The sequence below is a fragment of the Malaclemys terrapin genome, chromosome 15, assembly GCF_027887155.1.
Source record: "Malaclemys terrapin pileata isolate rMalTer1 chromosome 15, rMalTer1.hap1, whole genome shotgun sequence".
Classification (NCBI taxonomy): domain Eukaryota; kingdom Metazoa; phylum Chordata; order Testudines; family Emydidae; genus Malaclemys; species Malaclemys terrapin.
Genome location: NC_071519.1, coordinates 16,629,137 through 16,650,594, shown reverse-complemented (window position 1 = coordinate 16,650,594; position 21,458 = coordinate 16,629,137). Strand labels below are relative to the sequence as shown.

Sequence of the window (21,458 nt, the reverse complement as noted above, 5' to 3'; positions counted from 1 at the left end):
TCTGTCCCCTCTCTCCGGAGAACAACAACAGACAGACAAAGGGAAAGCTTTTTCCCAATTTTAAAAAATTCTAGCCCTCCCATTGGCTCTTTTGGTCAGGTGTCCACTCCCTTCTTTTTACCTATGGACTTTTTTAACCCTTTACAGGTAAAGCAAGTAGAGAACAGTTACTAACAGAGATTTTATAGCTAACTTGCTGGCTGGGTGTCCATAAAAGGGAGTGCCCCACCCCCCTTTCATTTATCACAATGCCACTTTTCATTTTATGCATTGTGCAAAATTGGCATGTACGAGTTTAGAAGCTTAAAGTGATTGAACTCAAGTAGCACACACCGGAAGTTTCCTATCATTCACACAGACAAGGTAAGGCTTCTATAGTTCATTTCAGTCTTATTGCCACAATAAGACCTGAGTTCTTGAAGATCAGTCTTGAGTTTTCCAGTTAATTTGCCTCCTTTCTTCAGGACTAAGCAATACAGCTTCTTCCCCAGAGCTCCTATAAGTTACCATAATAATTCTGTTGGGTTCGTCATTTTATACTGATTGCAAGTGCCGCAGTCCTTATGCAGCATTTAGGTCATATCTGTGAATAAAATGCCCCAGCAATCACACGCACTCATTATCATAAAATGAGTGGAGACCAGATGAGCTAAACCAAGAGCACTTCCTGTTCTTTTAAATAATAATCAAACCAAGATAAAGTTCCCAAAAGTTTCTTCTAAAAGTCCCCAGCACACTAAACTGTGAGTGGTGCTTCTATGGATTGGTCGTAGAGGGTGAATGCAGATGGCTGGTTTTGCAGCTGCGATGCAAATAGTTTTAATGTTAATATAAATGACAGCTTCCAGACTGGCAAGGTTTCAGCTAGGTTCCTTGCTCTGGCTTTTCTCTGCTGCCACTGACTGTGTCTAGTGTCTATCACAAGAGGCCTTGCATATTACTGAGAAATGGGTTCGAATTTGGGGCTTTCAACTCCTGAGGGAGCTGACTGTTCAATTGTATGGAAAGGAGCACTTCAAAACTTGGCAATGCTGAGCCACCCAGAACGGAGGTGGGGCACCCTTTAATAGAGCCCATCCTGGTAAAACTAAGATCACTACAGCTGACCCTGCCCCTCTGCTCCTCAATGCCTTCCTCTAGGTAATGCACTGTAATTATGCTATTTGTCTCTTTTCAGCACCCTTACCCAACAGAGGATGAGAAAAGGCAGATAGCAGCACAGACAAACCTGACACTTTTGCAAGTCAATAACTGGTGAGTGAACCTTAGTGTGGGGGTTGTGGAATTTTCCTGCTTTCATAGTTATCAAACTGATGGAATCACCTCACTACTCTCAGTGGCCCTGTCTACCCTGCGACTTTCATCACACGGATAGCAGGACGCTGATTAAGTTACTCAGGCAACTCCCCTTATTGGCCATTTCTCAGAATAAAATTGGCATCAGAGCCCAAGGAAGAGGTATTTTTCTATGTTTTTGAGGTATCGTATCTGAACAATAGAGTAAGGTGGAAATAGCTCTTAGGGAAAAGAGACAAGATTCAAACCTGATGGTTTGAGGTTGGTTCTTCTTAGTCTGAAGACAAAGGAGTGAATTTGTATCCACGGGTGCTTAAAAAGAAAGTAGACATAAAAATAAACATCTGTATATAAATTGTTCACAAAACATTTAAAACCGTGCTCCAGGTAATGCAATATGATGCTGCGACTCTTCTCTGGAAATCCTCCATCCTGAATGGAGTTCACCCACCCCATATTTGCCATTCTCTGTTCAGGGGTATCATTGCTGGTGAGGTGAGAAGGTATCTTACTGGTAGAACTGTGTGGCAGCAGACTGGAATAACAGAGAACGCTGGAGGTCAGGACTGAGATGCATTGGCAGAGCTGTAGGTGTAATCTGAGAGGCATTGGCAAAGGTCTCATTTTCATTCTTATTTAATATTAATGTTTACCTGATATTCGGGTCACTCTTTTCCATTTGTCTTTGTTAATCAGCTAATAGTATCACTGAGCCCGCGCCTGCGAGGTGGGTGTGATTGCTCTATTCACACACACATGCTCGCGATGCGCTAGCTCGCCTAGGCTATGGTTACATTACGAGCCAGGGCTGTGATTCCCTGCTCACGTACACATACTGTGCTACTCTCATCGAACTAGCATGAATGTCAATATAATTATAAATAGCAGTCAAGCCACGGTGGCATAGGTAGTGGCAGAGGAGGCACCGCTGAGCCGTGCTGAGTGCAGACACCCCCGGAGTCAGGCGGGTAGGTACTCGGCACAGCTTAGCCGTGCCTCCGCTCCCTCTGCTTGTGCCACTGCTATTTATAATCAGGCTAGCTCAGTGCAAGTTAGCGTGCGTAGGCGTACATTAGCAGAGGAATCTTACCCCAGGCCTGTAGCATAGACATAGCCTCAGTCTCATTCCATGTAATGCTGTCAACAAACATGACAACAATGAAATAAAAATAACACACTGGATGTCATAGTGTAGCCAGAAGATATCATAGTTTTAGAAATTCTTCTGGGCCAAAGTCTGGCCCCACTGAAGTCTGTGGCAGAACTTCCATTGACTTCACGAGGGCCAGGATTTGACCCCCGAAGATGCCATTTACTAATAAAACACCAGGAGAGAGCAGAGCCAAACTGAGAAACACGGGAGAACCAGAAAACACTTTTGATCCAGTTCAGGCAAATGCAGTCTGGCCATGGCGATGTCTCTGGGCTGCATTTAATGGTAACAGAAATGGTAGTATAAACACAGCAGACCTCTGCCAGAATCAAGCTTCTCAATTATTTACTGCTCATAAAGTAGCATAACTTTCCCAGCTCCTCCATTCAGTATGTATGCAAAGTGAGCCAGTTACATGCTGGGGGCTGACGGCAGTGTAACAGAGAAAGCAGCGAAAAGGAGGGGGTAGCCAAACACAAACACAATACTTCCAGGGCCAGCTCCCATTGACTTCACTAGAGATTGTACCCATGGGGCTGAACTTAGTTCCAGCAAATTACCACATTGGTGCAAGTTGCACTGCTGTGACACTGACACATTCTGAGATCAGTTTTACCATCCAGTTTGTTCATCCACAGCAATTCCACCAGTTGTGCTGCCGTTAATCCAGCTTTACACTAGTGTAAAAGCAGAACTGGACTCATACTCTTTATAAAACTAACTTAAACAGAAGCTGGTCCAATAAAAGATACTCCCTTACCAACCTTGTCTCTCTTCCGTGTCACTTACCTCATTTCCATTTCTTGGGCCACGTTTGCTGCTGGTGTAAGTTTGTGATGTCCATGAAGTTATATCAGGGATGAATTGAGCCCTGAGTGAAACTTTTAATTCCTGGAAAAGGCTTTTTGAAAGTGCCCATGTGACTTAGGAACCTGAGGGCCAGATTTATAAAGGTACTTAGGGGTCTAATGATGCAGACATACTTAGTGGGATTTTCAAAGGCAACCAATCAATCAAAAGAAATCAATGGGAGCTTTTGATTTTCAAAACATGTACACACCAAACCCCAAACTCCCACTGGGCCCTGCTCTGTAGAAATGTAGAAATGGAACCAGACAGTATCTGTGCCCGAGAAGCCAGAGCCAGAAACTCTGCCTGGAGCTGCCCATACTGAGGGGAGCTTGGAGCTGAGTTCGTAGCATTTTTGAAAATCCCACTAGGATTAGACACCTAAATACCTTTAAAAATCTGGCCCTTTGGCTATTGTGCCTAAATGTCGTAGTGGCAGGCAAACTAGAAAGATATAGACAAATCAATAGCTGTAGAATTATTTAGGACTATGGGATTGTTTATCCAGAGAGTGTTACACTGTTTGAAGAGTTGAGTGTAGTATGTATGGACTGAGGAGCAGGGTAATTGTATGGAGCATTGCCTGGGGAGTACTTTACTGTTTATCATAGAATCATAGAATATCAGAGTTGGAAGGGACCTCAGGAGGTCATCTAGTCCAACCCCCTGCTTAAAGCAGGACCAATCCCCAACTAAATCATCCCAGCCAGGGCTTTGTCAAGCTGGGCCTTAAAAACCTCTAAGGATGGAGATTCCACCACCTCCCTAGGTAACCCATTGCAGTGCTTCACCACCCTCCTAGTGAAATAGGTTTTCCTAATATCCAACCTAGACCTCCCCTACTGCAACTTGAGACCATTGCTTCTTGTTCTGTCATCTGCCACCACTGAGAACAGCTGAGCTCCATCCTCTTTGGAACCCCCTTTCAGGTAGTTGATGGCTACTATCATTACGTGGGGTCATCATCAGCCAGGACTATGTTTTATTGTTACTTCTGTCATTTCATTCTGCTGCTGTTTCATTAGCCAGACACAATAATGCCAGACTAAACTGAGCAGTAGAATGATTAAATATGGAATGATAACATTTACTTATAGTAATGATTAAGTCTATCAAGGGCCTGTACTGACTGATGCCTGGTAACATCATGTAAACTCTAGCCACAGTAGCTGGTATACATTTGCAATCACCCAGTGCCCCCTGCTGGTGAAAATATACATAATGCAACAATTAGTGTTTTATTTTTCTACAGAGGATAATAGTCAGCACATTGCTAGTAGTTATAACGAAGTACTTACTTGTGAAATAGTTTAACATTTTGAAAAACACCTAAGGGCTTGTCTACATAGGCAAATAGTTCAGAATAGCTATAATGGAGTAGCAAATGCCGAACAACTATTCTGCACTAAGTCCCATTGTGGACACTCTTATTCTGCATTGCCTTTGTCTGGTTTAGCTTTCACTACTTTGGAAGTGGACTAAGCAGAAAAAGGTACTCCTGGTATGGGATAAGAGTGTCCACATGGGGAATTAATGCAGCTATTGCGCTTTAAAATCCCATCCTAGCTTACTTCATAGTAACTTCTCTATGTAGACAAGCCCTAAGCAGGTTAGGAGCCAAGTTTCCTTTTCAAAAGTGACTTGGGCACTTAGAGCCAGATTTTTAAAGGGATTTAGGTGCCTGAACAATGTGAGAGGTATTGATTATGACCAGGAGACAGAGGGCTTCTCTGCATTGCTGCAGGATGGACTACAGGGGTGTGAATTGCAGCATGCACCGAAGTGTGTCGGTCTAACAGCTAATGAAAAGGCACCTAGTTCACATTAACATAGTCCTGTTTGAAAGAGGACTACGTTAACACAAAGTAACTTTTAGTTTGCACTAGAGTGTCCACACAGGGCAGTGGGAGCACAACACTTCGGTGTGCTCTGCAATTCACACACCTTTAGTCCACACAATGGAGCAGTGGAGACATAGCCAGAGAGTGCACAGGCTACCTAATCAGGTGACCTGTCTTAGGGGTCTAACTCCCAGAGGGTTTGCAGCTGAGAATCCCAAGCAGTGGGTGATATCTGTCTCTGGACCATCAGCCAGGTGCACCAGGTGAGCCGCTTATGCACCTACAGCTCTCTGCTCTCCCCGCCCTTCTCCTGGGCATTTTACTCTTGGCTAATGTAGGGCACTTCCCACTCAGCTGGCCAGTGTCTGAAAATCTCTCTCTTCGGCACTTAACTATCCCCAGGCACACCATATGGAGTTTGGGTGAAACTTAGCTGCCTAACTTAGGGCTAAACATTCCACTAGGCGGGGGCCACATTAGGCTGATCAATGCCTAAAATTTTTTAAAACTCTGGTCCTTAGGAAGCTAAGTCTCATTGAAAGTCAATGGAACTTAGTCTTCTAAATCACCCAGATGCGTTTGAAAATGTTACCCATAGTCAATAAGCGAAAGAAGCTAATTATTCTAAAACCTTGTAATAATTCTGAACCTTCAACAATGCAAGTAACTTCCTATTTTTCCCCGTGGGAAGGTTTATCAATGCCCGACGGCGCATTCTGCAGCCCATGCTTGACGCGAGCAATCCAGATCCAGCCCCCAAAGCCAAGAAGATCAAATCCCAGCACCGTCCTACTCAAAGATTCTGGCCCAACTCTATTGCAGCTGGAGTGCTGCAGCAACAAGGAGTCAATCCTACTACCAATCCTGACGGTAAGAATGGGGCAGGGACACGGCATGGGATTGGCTAGGGAAGGCTGTAGAGCACATCTGCCTTGGTTATTGTACTTAATGTCAGTAATTAAGAATGTTTGTCTGTGAACAAGCATGTGGTACGTTCACACTCTTTGCTTTCCGTTTCTATGGGGTAATGGCAGTTCTGGAGAGAAGTGCGAGGTTTTCTTTCTTGAATTTTATCCAGTTTCTCTCACTGTACTTCTGCATAGACTGAGGAGACTCCAGGTCACCACATACTAGTTAGTCATGCCCCTCCTGGCTGGAAAACTCTACTGGAGAACTATTGAAAATTAAAAATGTAATTATTCTCAGTTTACTAATTTGCCTATGGTTGTAGGCATTAGCTCTGAGACCACTTCCTTATTACAATTTTTTAGTAAAGTCTGCCTGACACCAGCATTAAGTTGCAACAAATATTAGCTATTATTTCTATTGAAGTAGCACCAAGAGTTCTCAGGTTAGATTGGGCCCCATTGTGCTAGGCGCTAACAAAGATACCGTGAGAGATGCTCTCTGCTCCAAAGAGCTTGCAATCTAAATAGACAAGAGTGGGAGGGGAAAGAGAATGGAAGCAGATTGCCCAGGATTATACAAAGGGAGCCAGGGATAGCAGCCACAACTTCTTACTCCAAGTGTAGTACCCCATCCAATAGATCTAGTTGCCTCAGTACTCTGGCTCCCTTAAGTAGCAAACAGGTTACTAGTTTTTAAAATGCACCAGAGACAAATTTTAAGGTGATGAAATAGTGGTTTACGTTACATATTGGTCAGCATAAGTGAGGGTGAGCATAAGATGGATGAATTCACACAGGGTAGAGCTGGGATGCTGCGGATGTAACAGGAAAACAACCAACAGGATAGTGTATTATAAAGTAAGCCCTGAACTGGAAGTGTCAGCATTGAGGTTGCCGGTGCATATGTAATATGAGAGTCTTTAATTACATGATCACATACTCTTTTTCCACAGGACCCTGCCTCATTCAGTACAGAGAAAGGACCGTGCTCAGGGAATGAGCCACCCATTCAGTATTTCCTTTCATTCTCACCATTCCATGTGTGGCCCCTGCCTTATCTAGTGCCTCCATCCAAACCCTGCACCAAATATTAAATGATTAATTTCCTGTTGGGCTTTTCTATGGTGCTCATCATTGTGATATCTGAAACTCTCAACCAATATTGAATGTATCTTCACAACTCCATTGAAGTTATGAGTGTATTATTTGCCCCATTTTACAGACGGGAAAACTGAGATGAAGTGATTTATCAAAGACAGATTTCAGGACTACCTGACTTCCAGTCCCGTGTTCATTCCTTCAGCCCACAATCTATTACTGCTAGCAGGACTGAGCATCCACAGCTCCCAGTGACTTTAGTTGCAGTTGTGAGCAGTCAGCACTTCTAGTCCCAGTCCCAGGTGTCTTCCTGTTGGACCCAGGTGGGTAAGGAACACACAGTTAGTGGCCATCTAGAGAAATGTGGATTAACATAACTTGCCCCGCATTACACAGGAACTCTGAAGCAGAGCTGGAGAAAGGATTCCAATCTTCTGATAGCTACAGCCTGAATCACAAAATCATCCATTCCTCTTCCTGTGGTCCCCCTTCTCATTCTCTACATGCCTTTCAACTTTAGAGAAAATAAGGTAGGGGTCCTACAGAACTGCCTCATTCCCTACACAGCCCAGATGCAATATCTGAGCACCATCCATCCTATGCGCTGAATAAGGTAGAGTCCCGTGATCATGTAATTAAAGACTGTATCATAATATATAGGCACCAGGGATGGAATGCAATCTTAACTCTGGTATTTCTTAACTTTCAAGTGCTTGACTTTGCAGTTTTAATTATGTTATTTGGACACTTTTTCCAGGGTAATTTCCTATGTTTTTTAAAAAGAGGAAAATAATTCTGTTGTGTGCATCTGTAAGTACCCTCATTATGCATCAGCAACGTCTGAACCCGCATCTCCAGCACAGGCTTTCACAACTTGAGCTACGTTAGCTGGTATCAGGAGCAGGGCCGGCTCCAGGCACCAGCGTAGCAAGCAGGTGTCTGGGGCGGCCAATGAAGAGGGGGACGGCACGTCTGGTTGTTCGGCGGCAATTCGACGGCGGGGCCGTCACTCCCTCTCGGAGCAAAGAACCTGTCGCCGAATTACCACTGTAGAATGAAGCGGTGGTACAGCTGCCGCCAATCGCGATCACAGCTTTTTTTTTTTTTTTTTTTGTCTTTCTGCTTGGGGCAGCAAAAACACTAGAGCCAGCCCTGATCAGGAGAAGGTTGCTGGTCTCTGTGAACCAGCCACCAGAGGCAGACTGAAACTGTGTGACGAATAACCCCATTTTTAGATATCAGTGCCAAGGACAAAGATATGGAAGGTTCTAATAAGGGAGACTCAAATCCCATTCACTTAGTGGGCATTGTGGCTAAGTGAATGGGATTTAAGTCTCCCTTATTAGAACTATTTTTTAAAAAGGGTAAATGGGATGACCCAGGTAATTGCAGGTCCCTAATGTTCCAAGACTTATAGAAAATCAATATTAAAATTAAAATGGCACACAGTAAATGGATTCAAAGCTGGCTAGCTGATAGGTCTGAAATGTAATTAGTAAACAGGCAATCATGATCAAGCAGGAGTATTTCCAATGGGGTTCCACAGGGGATTGTCAATGGCCTGGAAGAAACAATAAAATCATCACTGATAAAGTTTGCAGATGACCAAAAATTTGGGGGGGGGAGTTAAATAAAGAAGAGGACAGTTCACTGATACAGTCATCTGGATCGCTTGCACAAGCAAATATGCATTTTAATACAGCTAAATATAAATATATATACATCTCATAACGAAGAATATAGGCCATACTTACAGACAGGGGAACTCTATCCTGGGAAGCAATGACTCTGAACAAGATTTGGAGGTGAACATGAGCTCCTCATGTGATACTGTGGCCAAAAGGGCTAATGCGATCCTGGGATGCATAAACGGGAATCTCGAGCAGTAGAGAGTTTATTTTACCTCTGTATCTGGCACTGGTGTGACTGCTGCTGGAATATTGTGTCCAGTTTTGGTGTCCACAGTTCAAGGAGGCTGTTGATAAATTGGAGAGGTTTCAGAGAAGAACCGGAAGAATGATTAAAGGATCAAGTCGCTTAATCTATTTACCTTAACAAAGAGAAGGTTAAAGGATGACTTGATCACAATCTGTAAGGACCTACATGAGGGACACATATTTAATAATGGGTGCTTCAGTCTAGCAGAAAAAGGTACAACATGATCCAATGACTGGAATTTGAAGCTAAACAAATTTAGCCTGTAAATAAGGTGTAAATTTTTTAACAGTGAGAGTAATGAACCGTTGGAGCAATTTAAGATGGGTTGTGGCATGACTGACCATTTTAAAATCCACATTCGGCTTTTTCATAAGAAAGGGCCAACTTGGCTTCGGTGCCTCACTGGAGAAGAGGGTTCCCAACTGCGAATGTGGTTGAACTAGACCATTTCTTGTTTAAAACAAGAAGTTTGTATCCGCCAATTCTTAAACTCATGAATTAATGGAACATAAATCTGGTTCTCACTAGGTTCATGACATTCCCTTTGAGTCTTCATGTACTGCTGCAGAGTGCTTTCCTAATGACTGTTACATCAGCCAGGAATATTTAAAAAATAATCTTGCAATATCTTCAGAATTGGCCAAGTCATGAAGTTGACAGTCCTAGATTAGAGTCAGAGAGACACTGAGAATTCATATAGGGACATAAGCTGCATAAAATCGTTGACTTTTCAACTGAATAAAAACAAGAAAATGTACCTTTTAAAATTTCTTGTCACTATTAGACTAAAATCTGTTTCTGAGCTGCTGTAGGCAGCGCTGCCTCTAAACTTCACTTATATGACATATATACAGATTGCATTACCTCTGCTCTCGGAAGCTGCTGCTATAAATAATTCAAGCAGATGTTGTTGTGACAGGATCCCCGAGGTGCAGCCTGGGACCGTGGGACTGCTCTCCAGCCTGGGCTGTCTCTCACAATGCTTTGCTAGTGACAAGCAGCAAACACCTCCACGTGCTGATATCACTCAGTACAATCACATGTGGAGCCCCACACCCAGCTATATTGCATGACTGCTCCCAGAGCCACTCATAAATCACACAGAGAAAGGCACCAGCCAAATCCCCCCAGCTCCTAGCCTTGCACCTCAGGAATATACCATCTTACATTGCTCAAGATGAGCAGTGCAAATTATTAATTGGTTCACCACTTCATCAATGGAAAGTGGATATATGCCAGCCTTTGTAAATCTGAGCAGGTTTACCAAATGCTCCAAGAAAACTCACTGGTAAAGATCAACAGTTAAACAAATTTATTAACTACAAAAGATAGATTTTAAGTGATTTATAAGTGATAGGCAAAAAGTCAGTTAGTTACCAATATAAAACAAAATATAAGCATGCAGTCTAAACTCTGAACCCTATTAGTCTGTGCGACATCTAGATTAAGCACTGGATATTGCAGTTCATAGTACACGGGTTTCACCCTTGAGACCTGGGCCAGTCTCCTCTGTTGGGGTCTTCAGTCTTCTGAGTGTCCTTGTTGCTTGCAGCATAGGTAGGGGAAGGAGAAAGGCCAAGCATGGAGCCCCCGTGTTCTGTCCCATGTGCTTGGAGAACACAAGTCCAGGCATGTCTGGTGGGCATTGCTGAGTCCCCAGATAAGCAAGGTTGAGCAATTCCCCTGGTGTGGCCTCATGCAGGTGTGGTCATTGAATTGTAGCTCCTCTGCTGGACAATGGCTGGTGATGTCTGTTCAGCACCCACCTGGGTGTTGGTTACCTCCCTTGTCATTGTCTCTGGAGAGCTAGTATCTGGGCGCCTCCAAAACCCACAGCATATTTTAGTGATAACAATACAACACCATTCTCATAACTTCATATGCATTAATGATATATATATTTAGATAGAACAGTGACTTTCAGCAGATCATAACCTTTCCCCTGATATCTCACATGGCCTGCTTTATCTGCAATATCGCAATTATATATAAATGAGGAATATGGGGGTTACAGGATGCTCCCCCAACATATAGAATGTCCCAGTTGTGCTAACTGCTTTTCTTGAATAGTTTCTTATCCTGCACTTTCCCAATATTATACGTTTTAAAGTTCTGAAAACAGATTAAACAATGAATAATTCAAACAGCCAGAGATTTTACAACCTGATTTGCAAGACTTTTCTGTGTGTGTGTGTTAATGAGATTTTTTGGGGGGCGGGGTTGTTACATTACTCATTACTTAGCTTAAGTGAAGAGCAGCAAACACTGAGGTCAGCTGCCAATATATTAAAAGTCATAACTCTCCAGATGAGAAGGAGCATTTGGAAAAAGGGGAGGATTAGATGCAGAGACATTTACAAAATAGGGAGAAAAATACACACAAGTGCAATAATGTGAAATGAAAGTGAGAAACAGAGAGAAGATGAAGGAAAAGCAGAGAGGCGTAACAGCTCTTGGAGCTCTCATGATTTTATTGTGAGTCTCACAGTATTAGGTGTTTTTCTTAAAGCCGCAGCTCATGGAGGCATGTGCTTAGAAGAGAATCTCAGCATTCTCCCCCCACCTTTTATTTTTAAGTTAATCGTGGTTGTGGAGAAAAGCTTGAAAACATGAAAGCTTGAAAAACTCCTGATTTTTAAACCACTCTCATGGATTTTTGAGGGGCCTTACAAATGAGTTTTGAAGGCTTAGAGGTGGAAGTACTGGAGAGGTTAGCCTCCCTTTTCCCAAAACCTAGGGATGCTGCCATACTTCCTTTGCCTTCTGGACCCTTTTTTGCAAACCTGCCCTGGTCTAGGCCCCAGTTATCTCAGAGACTACTCCCCTGATGTCCCACCATGACAACTGTGCTCAGAAGGTACATTTTGGCTAGCAGAATGAACGGTGATGCTCACAGGAGCATCTTAAGTCTGAAATCCAGCCCCTCTGGCTGTAGGTCCCCACTTTTAGAGCAGCCTGTAGGTTCATCATTTTCTGTTTAGGCTCCCCACTGACTGCAGGCTGCATTGCAATCATACAGTCATACAAGCTAGAAGTGGAAAGGACATGTTAGGTCATCCAGTGCACATCTCAAGGATGGGATGCAAGACAGAGTTGTTCCTTACAGGGTATTTCCCTGTATTCCATCCAGCCTGATTTTAAATGTCCCAAGCAATGGGGCCTGGTCCATTTGTGTTCAGAGACTGTTCCATACCGAATCCATCTCACTGACAAGGATTGCCTGATGTTGAACCTAAATTTTCCCTGTCTTAATTTCATCCAGTTTATCCTAGTTAAATCTCTTGTATATCACTAAGTAAGTTCTCTGCCTCCTTAGTGTTAATATCTTGTAGATATTTCCAGTCTGTTAGCCTGTCTCTTATAAATTGCAGCTTATTCGTGCTATTCCTGCAAGTCATTCTCTAGACCCTTAATGTCCATCCATCTGTACAGTGGGTTTCCCCTTCTCTCTTAGGAACTTGGAAGCAGATCAGAGTTTTGACCCTGGGCTGGGCTTCAGGGAACCAGTTCCAGAATTGTCTGCATTCAAGTGGAGCAAATGGCAAGATTGGGGGGAGGGATAGCTCAGTGGTTTGAGCATTGGCCTGCTAAACCCAGGGGTGTGAGTTCAATCCTTGAGGGGGCCACTTAGGGATCTGGGGGCACAATCAGTACTTGGTCCCTGCTAGTGAAGGCAGGGGGCTGGACTCAATGACCTTTCAAGGTCCCTTCCAGTTCTAGGAGATAGGATATCTCCATAATTTCTTTCTTCTATTTCTATTCAGGCCTCCATTTTCGGCACAACTATTTTACTATTGCAACTCACTGGCAGTAGCCTGTCTTGTTCTCTGTGTTTCTGGTTCGTTTCCCCTGCTGTATTGGATGCATTTTTCCAAGATGAGTCTGTTTTAATTAGTTTAAGCCCACGTCTCCATCTTTGTTTTTTATCACTTTTTGATTCTTTTATCCTCACAGGTGTTTGCAACTCCTCCCAATATCGTACCGGGTGTAAATGTACTTAGTGCCCTGTTCTGCTCTAGTAACACAGATTGCGATTTGTGCATCCCTAGTCTTAGAGATGTTTGGTCAGTGTTTTCCCAGTGGTTTTGGGGATGATATTGGGCCAGATCCTTAGCTGGTGTCAATTGGTGCAGGTCTGTTGACTTCGGTGGAGCTCTACTGATTTACACCAGTTGAGGCTCTGGCTCGTTTCGGTTGGTGGTAACCCAAGGTAAAGCGTGTTCCAGTTATTGACGTGGTGGGCAGTTATAAATACGTATAATAATAACAACCGTAAAGTGTTGCTTAAAAGAGCAACATTAGCAAAGTGTAAAATAGCAACAGGTTGGTGACGTGAGTGCATAGCTTTTCTGGGAATAGACTCTGAAATGCCTGACATACTCAAGCAACCATATACATGTCCCTGAGTGCTTGTGTTCAGCTAGCACTCCACAGCATCATAGTCAGTGGGAGCTATGGTACCAGCACCCCATAAAACCTTGACTTGTCTTTTTTTTAGAAGTTAATGGAGATATCCCATCTCCTAGAACTGGAAGGGACCTTGAGAGGTCATTGAGTCCAGCCCCCTGCCTTCACTAGCAGGACCAAGTACTGATTTTGCCCCAGATCCCCAAGTGGCCCCCTCGAGGATTGAACTCACAATCCTGGGTTTAGCAGGCTAATGCCCAAACCACTGAGCTATCCCTCCCACCCAATCATCTCTTGGGCTGGAGGTGCCCAATGCCGTATCATCAACCTAAGCATTCAAAAATCACAAATCAGGCCCCCCAGAATCATGAGATTGGCTAAAAATCAGGACATTTGAAACCAACAAACAAACAAATAAAAAGTCAGGGTCTTTTTAGTTGCCTCCTGGTTCCTGAGCCTTTTGAGTGCTCTTGGGTCACATTGTCAGGTTTTTCTCCACAACCCTGAAGGCTAGAATCTTTTTATTTGAATGAAAACTTTGATTCTCACATATTGATATGACTCCAGCAGAAGGGGCTTCAAGCATGACATCAAATCTTGAAAGACTCATGCTAAATTTGTGAGATTTGGCAGCACCGTCAGATGCCAGGTGCACACAAACCTGTTAAGACTCTTGATTTAGCCAGAAGGCTCCTGTTTACAGCTGCCTTCTGAGGTGCTCCTTTGGAGGACCTTAAATCTCCTTGAGAACTGCAGAGATGCTCTCGGCTTCATCTCCATGGAAAGAGTGGCTCTAGGGGGCATCTCCATGGTAAGACTTGGAGGTATGGCTAGAGTGACACTAGAGTCATTTCTCCCTGGCCAGAGGCATCTTTGAGCTGGAACCAGGGATTGGTAGCAAGAGCAGCATGTCCCAGTCAGGCAATGAGCAGTGAGTTAGACATTTGGCAGCCTAGCCAGAGCACCTCCCAGCTGATGGCAGGAAGCAACCTGATCCCCCTCCCAGACCAGGGAAGTAGCAGCCACCATCAAGGGCTAGAAACCCAATCACAGCCCTCCTGTCCAGTCCTTGGACAAGGAGCAGCAAGGGCCAGAGCCTCAAGAAACAGTTAGAGTCACCTGTCCACCAGACGTTCCTATGTTCCCAAAGTTCCTTCCAGGCTTCAGTTTTACCAGGCTCATGTTCTGGTCATTAGGACACTTTATATCATTTATGTAAATAAGGTGATGCATAGTAATAAAATATGCAGATTAATCCACTAAGCATAAAACCTCCAGAACTGTGAAACTTCAGCTTCAACATGTATGCATACAAGTTTGAACACTGTGACCTCTGTGCCTCAGTTTTCCCATCTGTACAGTATGGATAATAGTAATAATAATACTCACCTTTTTAAAGCTCTGTTAGGGTACATCTATACTTCCCTCCGGGTTCGGTGGTAAGCAATTGATCTTCTGGGATCGATTTATTGCGTCTTGTCTAGACGCGATAAATCGATCCCGGAAGTGCTCGCCGTCGACACCAGTACTCCTGCTCCATGAGAGGAGTACGCGGAGTCGACGGGAAAGCCTGCCTGCCACGTGTGGACCCGCGGTAAGTACCTTGTAGTTCGAACTAAGATACTTCAACTTCAGCTACGTTATTCACGTAGCTGAAGCTGCGTATCTTAGTTCGAACTGGGGGGTTAGTGTGGACCAGCCCTTAGATTCTCAGATAAAACTTCCATGCATTGATAGTAGTATTGTCCACGCTTAATATGTCAGATTCAAACTTATTACTGAAAATTCAGATGCTGTGTTGTTTTACCTGAAAAATTGATGTGTAATTCTGTGATTCTGACTGAAAATGCATTAGGTTAAAGAGAAGGTTTGATTGTCGCATCTCATATTGAATGGGAGGTACAGCAAATGCCAACCAATGTGGAGCTCTCCATAGCAAGTCAGCAGTCGGGGGTAAAGCAACGTGATGTCAGATGGCATTGTTGCCTCAGCAAAGTAAACTTGCAAATGTAATTCTTTATATCAGGTGTTGTTTTTATTTTAGGCTCCTTAATTATGGACAATCTGCAGTCCCTGTCTTCCGATAATGCTACCATTGCTATGCAGCAAGCCATGATGGCAGCTCATGACGATTCACTTGATGGAACAGAAGATGAGGAGGAGGATGAAATGGAGGAAGAAGAAGAAGAAGAACTGGAGGAAGATAACGATGAGCTCCAGACAACGAATGTCAATGACCTTGGCTTGGAGCACAGTGACTCACTGGAGTAGCAAAGAATTGAAGGTTCCCTGATTTACGGTAGAGCAGATGCCTCCTGGAAAGATGTTTGCCTACCTAAATCAGCAGCCTGAGGAATTGTAGAGGAACCCTGATCTTTGACATACAAGCCCCCCACATCGCTTTAAAAATTATGTATGACAAAATCAAGTAATGATACCCTTACAAAGTGTCCTGCTTGCCTGCAATACACTGCAGCTGTGGACTGGAGTGCACATTTAAGAGACCAGTAGAATGTGCAGGGTAATTATTTAAGTGAAGGACACATGTTTACAAGGCACATATTGTGGCCAGTTTTTTGTTTTTTTTTGTGTTGTTGTTGTTGTTTTTGATAAGAACAAAAGTGTTTTTAGGGCAAGCTGTTTTCTGTATGACTGAGTCTTTGATGGATGTTATCATGCAATGCCTTTTTTTGACATGCAGGTGAGAGGCCGGTCTGTTTTCATTTTCACTGCTTTTATGAAAGATTTATAGATACAAAAGGATTGATGCTTTTTTTAAGTAAAAGATTGTAATGATTATAAATATCTAAATGTAGGGAAATCAGAGTTTGCCAATTGTCAGAATTTAAAACTGAACATTGAAAGACTTTAGTGCTGGATCCATTTAGATTCCTGATTAGTGCTGATTAAATGAATGTCAACTCTTCAGACTACCATCTCTTCCTATACAGAGTGACAAACCCCAGGAAGTACAGAGGGGACACACACATTGATGTAAATCGGTCTGGTGATTGGGCACCAGACTGTGAGCTGAGCAGCCTTTGTCAAACTTAGAAAACTTTTAATTTAATGGTCTGCTTGTGATACAGTTAGTGAAATTTCTATAGGTGCAATGTCACATGACCAAGAATGTCCTCACGTGATGCCATCTAGGTACCATTCAATGTTTAGAAGATCACAAATATTCAGAAACCGATCAAGAAATAATTGGGCATTCTTATGTTTTAATGAAATATAAACACAAAATGCTAAATTTGCCTTGTTCATCTGAAACGTAGTCAGATTTCAGAATGCTGAAAGCAGTCTCAGATTCTGCTATGCTACAATGCAAGCCATCTCTATTTGATCTCCTGGTTTTAAGACTTCGTGGATTTCTGAACTGGGAAAAGTGTTTTTGAGCTAGCTGAAGATGCTATCCAGATGGCGAAATATAAAAATGCCCCTTGCATTACTTCCACCTCTCATCTGGAATCCCCACCAACTATCCCTCTCATGTAAAGCATTCTGCTGAGAGATTGATGAAAAGCCGTCTTGAAATAAGATGCTCATTTAGGCGATGTCTACACTGAAGCAGTGTTAGCTCTGCTCAAGTTAGTGTGCCATAAATAGCAGTGTAGCTGTGGTAGCAGGGGTAGTGACTCAGTCTAGGCACCTGAGTACGCACCCACCCAAACCCGCTTGGCACACACTCAGGTGGCGAGCCCAAGCTGCCACCTGTGCTGCCCCAGTTACACTGCTATTTGAGCAGAGCTAACAAGTATCTGTCTAGCCGCACTGGGAAGTACACTCCCTGCTGCAGTGTCGACATAGCCTTAGGCATGTTTAGTAGCAGTAGGATGGGATCAGAGCCATAAAAGTTTTCTTCACTGAATGAGGAAGAAGACATTTCATGAAGCACTGGCAAAACTAATCACAGACAAGACTTTCCTGAGATCAGAAACATTTGCTGACCTGACTAACATATATACAAATGTAGTAAACAAATAAGAATCAGATTATGGATATAATCACAGAAATGGCAACAAAGGCCCTCTTGTATTCACACAGTAGGAAGGAAATAAACTCCCCCTTGATAGAAAGAGATTTCACCCCAAAACATCACTTGCATTCAATCTCCTCCTCTCTCCACACACTGAATGGTAGAACTGAATATGGTTGTGTTGTCCATAAAATTTCATTGAATGAATTTTCAGTCCATTTGTAGGAGAACAATTTCAGTGACAAGCCTTGGAATCATAGAATAGCAGGGTTGGAAGGGACCTCAGGAGGACATCTAGTCCAACCCCCTGCTCAAAGCAGGACCAAGCCCCAGATAGATTTTTGCCCTAGATCTCTAAGTAGCCCCCTCAAGGATTTAGCTCACAACCCTGGGTTTAGCAGGCCAATGCTCAAACCACAGAGCTATCCCTCACCCCTTGGCTGGCATTGTTGTGCAGGCTGATAATGACCTTTAGCAAAACAACTGGGGCCCTCCAAATTCCACCTTTGAGGAGCAGTCAGTAACTGAGACTGAGGAAGGGCTTCCTGAAATGAATGTATTCCTCCCTACAATGAGCTGTTAGTGAACGGTTTAATAGAAATTTGAGAAAGAAACAACTTTATTTATAATCAGTGGTATAGAGCAATATGTTTTGCTTCCTTTCCATGCCATAAATAGATCACATTTCCCCTTTGAAAATCCAGTGGAATTAGGGCAGCCAGAAAAGAAGAATTCCATTCCACAATCAATTGACATATAAGAACACAAGCAAACTGAGATTTGCACACCTGAGAGCAATCGCTCAAGAGCCAGTAGCCTGATGGTTAGGATACTCAGCGGTGGGGTAGAAGATGCAGATTCCAGGCCCTGCTCTAATTCAAAGCAGGGATTGGACCTGTGTCTCCACATCCTAGGGAAATGCCCTTTCCATCAGGCAAAAGAGCCAGGCCTTATCTACTAACTTCAAAGTTAGGACAACATTGCTATGGTGTTCATGGGTTTGAAAAGTTCACACCCCAGAGCTATGCTGATCTAACTCCTGGGATAGATACGGCTAGGTCGATGAAAGAGTTCTTTCATTGTCCTAGCTACTGCCACTCAGAGAGGTGGATTGCTTACAGCGATGGAATGCACCTTACATCAGTGTAGAATAGGGGTCTGCAACCTCTGGCACGCGGCTTGCCAGCGTAAGCACCCTGGCGGGCCGGGCCAGTTTGTTTACCTGCCGCGTCAGCAGGTTTGGCCAATCGCAGCCCCCACTGGCCGCGGTTCACCGTCCCAGGCCAATGGGGGCTGCGGGAAGCGGCGCAGGCCGAGATTTGTGCTGGCCGCAGCTTCCCGCCACCCCCATTGGCCTGGGACGGCGAACCGCGGCCAGTGGGGGCTACAATTGGCCGAACCTGCCGATGTAGCAGGTAAACAAACTGGCCCGGCCCGCTAGGGTGCTTACCCTGGCTAGAGGTTGCCGACCCATGGTATAGGAAGTGTCACTGTTGGTGTTATAGCCGTACTGCCGTAGCACCTGTAGTGTAGACATGGCTGCAGTCTCTCTCACCCGTTGGAGCTGTGCCACTTTGTAGAAACAATTAAATGTTAATTGGACCAGAGAGAGACTGTCTCTGTTGCCTGGCTTTCTCTCTCTCTCTTCCCAGAAATCCCATGCTGGACCTGAGAAACCATCCCGTTGAGAATGATGCATTTCGGTGAAAAATTTTGGTTTTGAAAATTCTGCCTTTTCAAATGAAAAAAATGGTTTGGCAGAAAATTTCCAACCAGCTGACAGCTAGGATGGAAGCTTTTCTTTTCTGGTTCATATTCTTACTTAAATATGCACAGACCCAACATCAGCCCAGCACTAAGGATTGTGTACACAACTTATTCTTGATGGAACTACTTAACACACACTGAGTTTTGAGACAGTTTCAGTGAGTTTAATGTTTTATGACAGCGCTTGATCCCATTTTTAATTATTATTTTTCTGTAACAATGATTTTTCCTGGCCCCCGAACTACAGTTTCTCGTTTGTTCCTTCTTTTGCCTCTTGAGCAGTTGAGAGGTTTGATTATCTACAATAAGGGTTGAATCCATGATAATTCCTTGGGAATTTATTGGGCTGGCAATGGGCATAAGGGCCTGTTTTCAGTACTGATATGGCGTGAATGTAATATGTAATTTCATAGAAATTTCATTGTAATCTAGTATTAATTCATGTCCATTTATTATAAAGTGCTATCAGATGAGATTTTGCAGCTGTATCTTATTGTGAGTTTATTTATATGTTCTTGATTAAGGAGTAGGAATAAAGGATAAGAGAAATCTAGGTCAATGAAGGGGACCCAGTGTTCCCCAAGACATGAGTTCTCTGAACATGATTCCCCTTGGCAGGCTTCAACATTGAAAATTGCTGTAATTCTCAAAGTTTAAGATGTCTGAAATTTTAGCCATTCATCATAGCTACCACCATAACTACCTGGTGAGAATGACTTCAAGACAAGAGCTCTCTGTCTCAGAGAAAGCACCAATTCACTGCTCAAGGAAGCTGAAAATATTCTCAAAATCCAGACGTGCGGTGTGTGGCTGGACAACAGGAACAGATATGCAGGTCCGAAGAGTCATTTCAGTCTATCCAAGAGAGAGTTACAGATCACTTTGCTCGTACTGGGCATTCCATACCTCGGACTGTGAGTCCAATATGCTCACAGCTGGTTAACAAAGTAAATGGATTTTTAAATAAAGTAAAGTAAAATAAAATAAAAAATGCTGGGATTGCTTAGTACATCACCTCGGGGTAATTCATTGCTCTTTTTCCTGCTTTTACTGTTTTCTTCTTGTCTTTCTACTTGAGGCTTCCATGAGTACAGAATGCATTAGCAGCTCCATTGCTCTTCCAACACATGTAGGCACTTCCTTTCAGAGAAGAGGTTGTTGGCAGCAGAATATCCCCTTGTAACTCCAGTCCTCCCTGCAATTCAGAAGGATCCATCCTTCTGCAGTAACAGGGCATAGCAGCCCCTCAAGGGACTTGAGAGTAGGAAGGTTTCACTTGAATTATAGAGCAGAGCTTTTCCAGGCAAAGGTTAAGATGTTCTGTCCCTCTTGCCACTGGGTTTCTTCCCTGTGAGTCAGATCTGGGACTCATGCAAGTCTTCCCCTACCTGGGGCAGGGATGAGAATTTCTACCAATGGGGTGTGTGCTGGGGCCTGGGTCACAACAGCTGCACTGAGACCAGCCATTGTGTGATACAGATCTTTCCTACCAAAACTGATGGTTCTGTTGGGTTGAAACCAGGTCTCCTCCCACCAAACTCCACAATATTAGAGGAAACTGCAGGAGAAGCAGACCTGCAGCATCCATGGAATTCCATGCCAAAGCCAGTTTTCCAGTGGCTAGTCTAGTTCCTCTTAGTACCTTTGTCCTCCTGCTGCAGGGGCTTGGGAGAAAACCTCACAGCCTTTAAAGCCCTTTTAGCATTGCAGTCAGGAGTGAATGAAAGAGGTCTTCAGGGTTCCCCTTACCTAGTGAAAGTTCCATGAGGGTGAGAAGCCATAAGGAAAACCTGCTCTTCTTCCTCTCACTACCAGAGGGACCCTCCAGCCAGACCTTCTAGAAAACTTCCTTTCTCTCCCATTCTACCCTTCCCCTGAGTGTGCGGACAGCTGTGACCATATTATGTGCATGTCAAACACACTGAACATTCTGGACAAACAAAGTCTCGCCAGTTTGCCACAGAGGAAGGACTTCCAGTACCTGACTGATGAAGATCTTGACAGGACATCTCATACCAATGTGCTGGGACTCAGAGACTGGAAGACTGCTGACCTTCAAGGATTTAAGTCAGAGGTACCCTGTTTTAATTAGGACAGGCAATGAAGTTATCATAAATTGCATCAGCAAACAGGCAAGGACCCAGAGCAAGAATCTGGTGAAGAAAAGAGTGAATCTGATGTTCTGGGGAGAATCCAATCTGGGAAGTATCAGTTGCAAGCAA

At 43.7% G+C, this 21,458-nt stretch overlaps 1 protein-coding gene across 9 annotated transcripts in view; it reads left to right on the top strand.

The window, feature by feature from the left end:
- PKNOX2 (PBX/knotted 1 homeobox 2) overlaps positions 1 to 19,709 on the top strand; it is a 624,957-nt gene extending 605,248 nt beyond the window's left edge. For all 9 annotated transcript variants that reach the window (XM_054005412.1, XM_054005405.1, XM_054005406.1 and 6 more), the window contains 3 exons: positions 1,178 to 1,254; positions 5,831 to 6,009; positions 15,535 to 19,709. In XM_054005412.1, coding sequence (XP_053861387.1) covers positions 1,178 to 1,254; positions 5,831 to 6,009; positions 15,535 to 15,761 — 483 coding nt within the window. In that variant the 3' untranslated portion in view covers positions 15,762 to 19,709. The remainder of the gene's footprint in view (positions 1 to 1,177; positions 1,255 to 5,830; positions 6,010 to 15,534) is intronic.
- Positions 19,710 to 21,458: the final 1,749 nt, after the last annotated feature.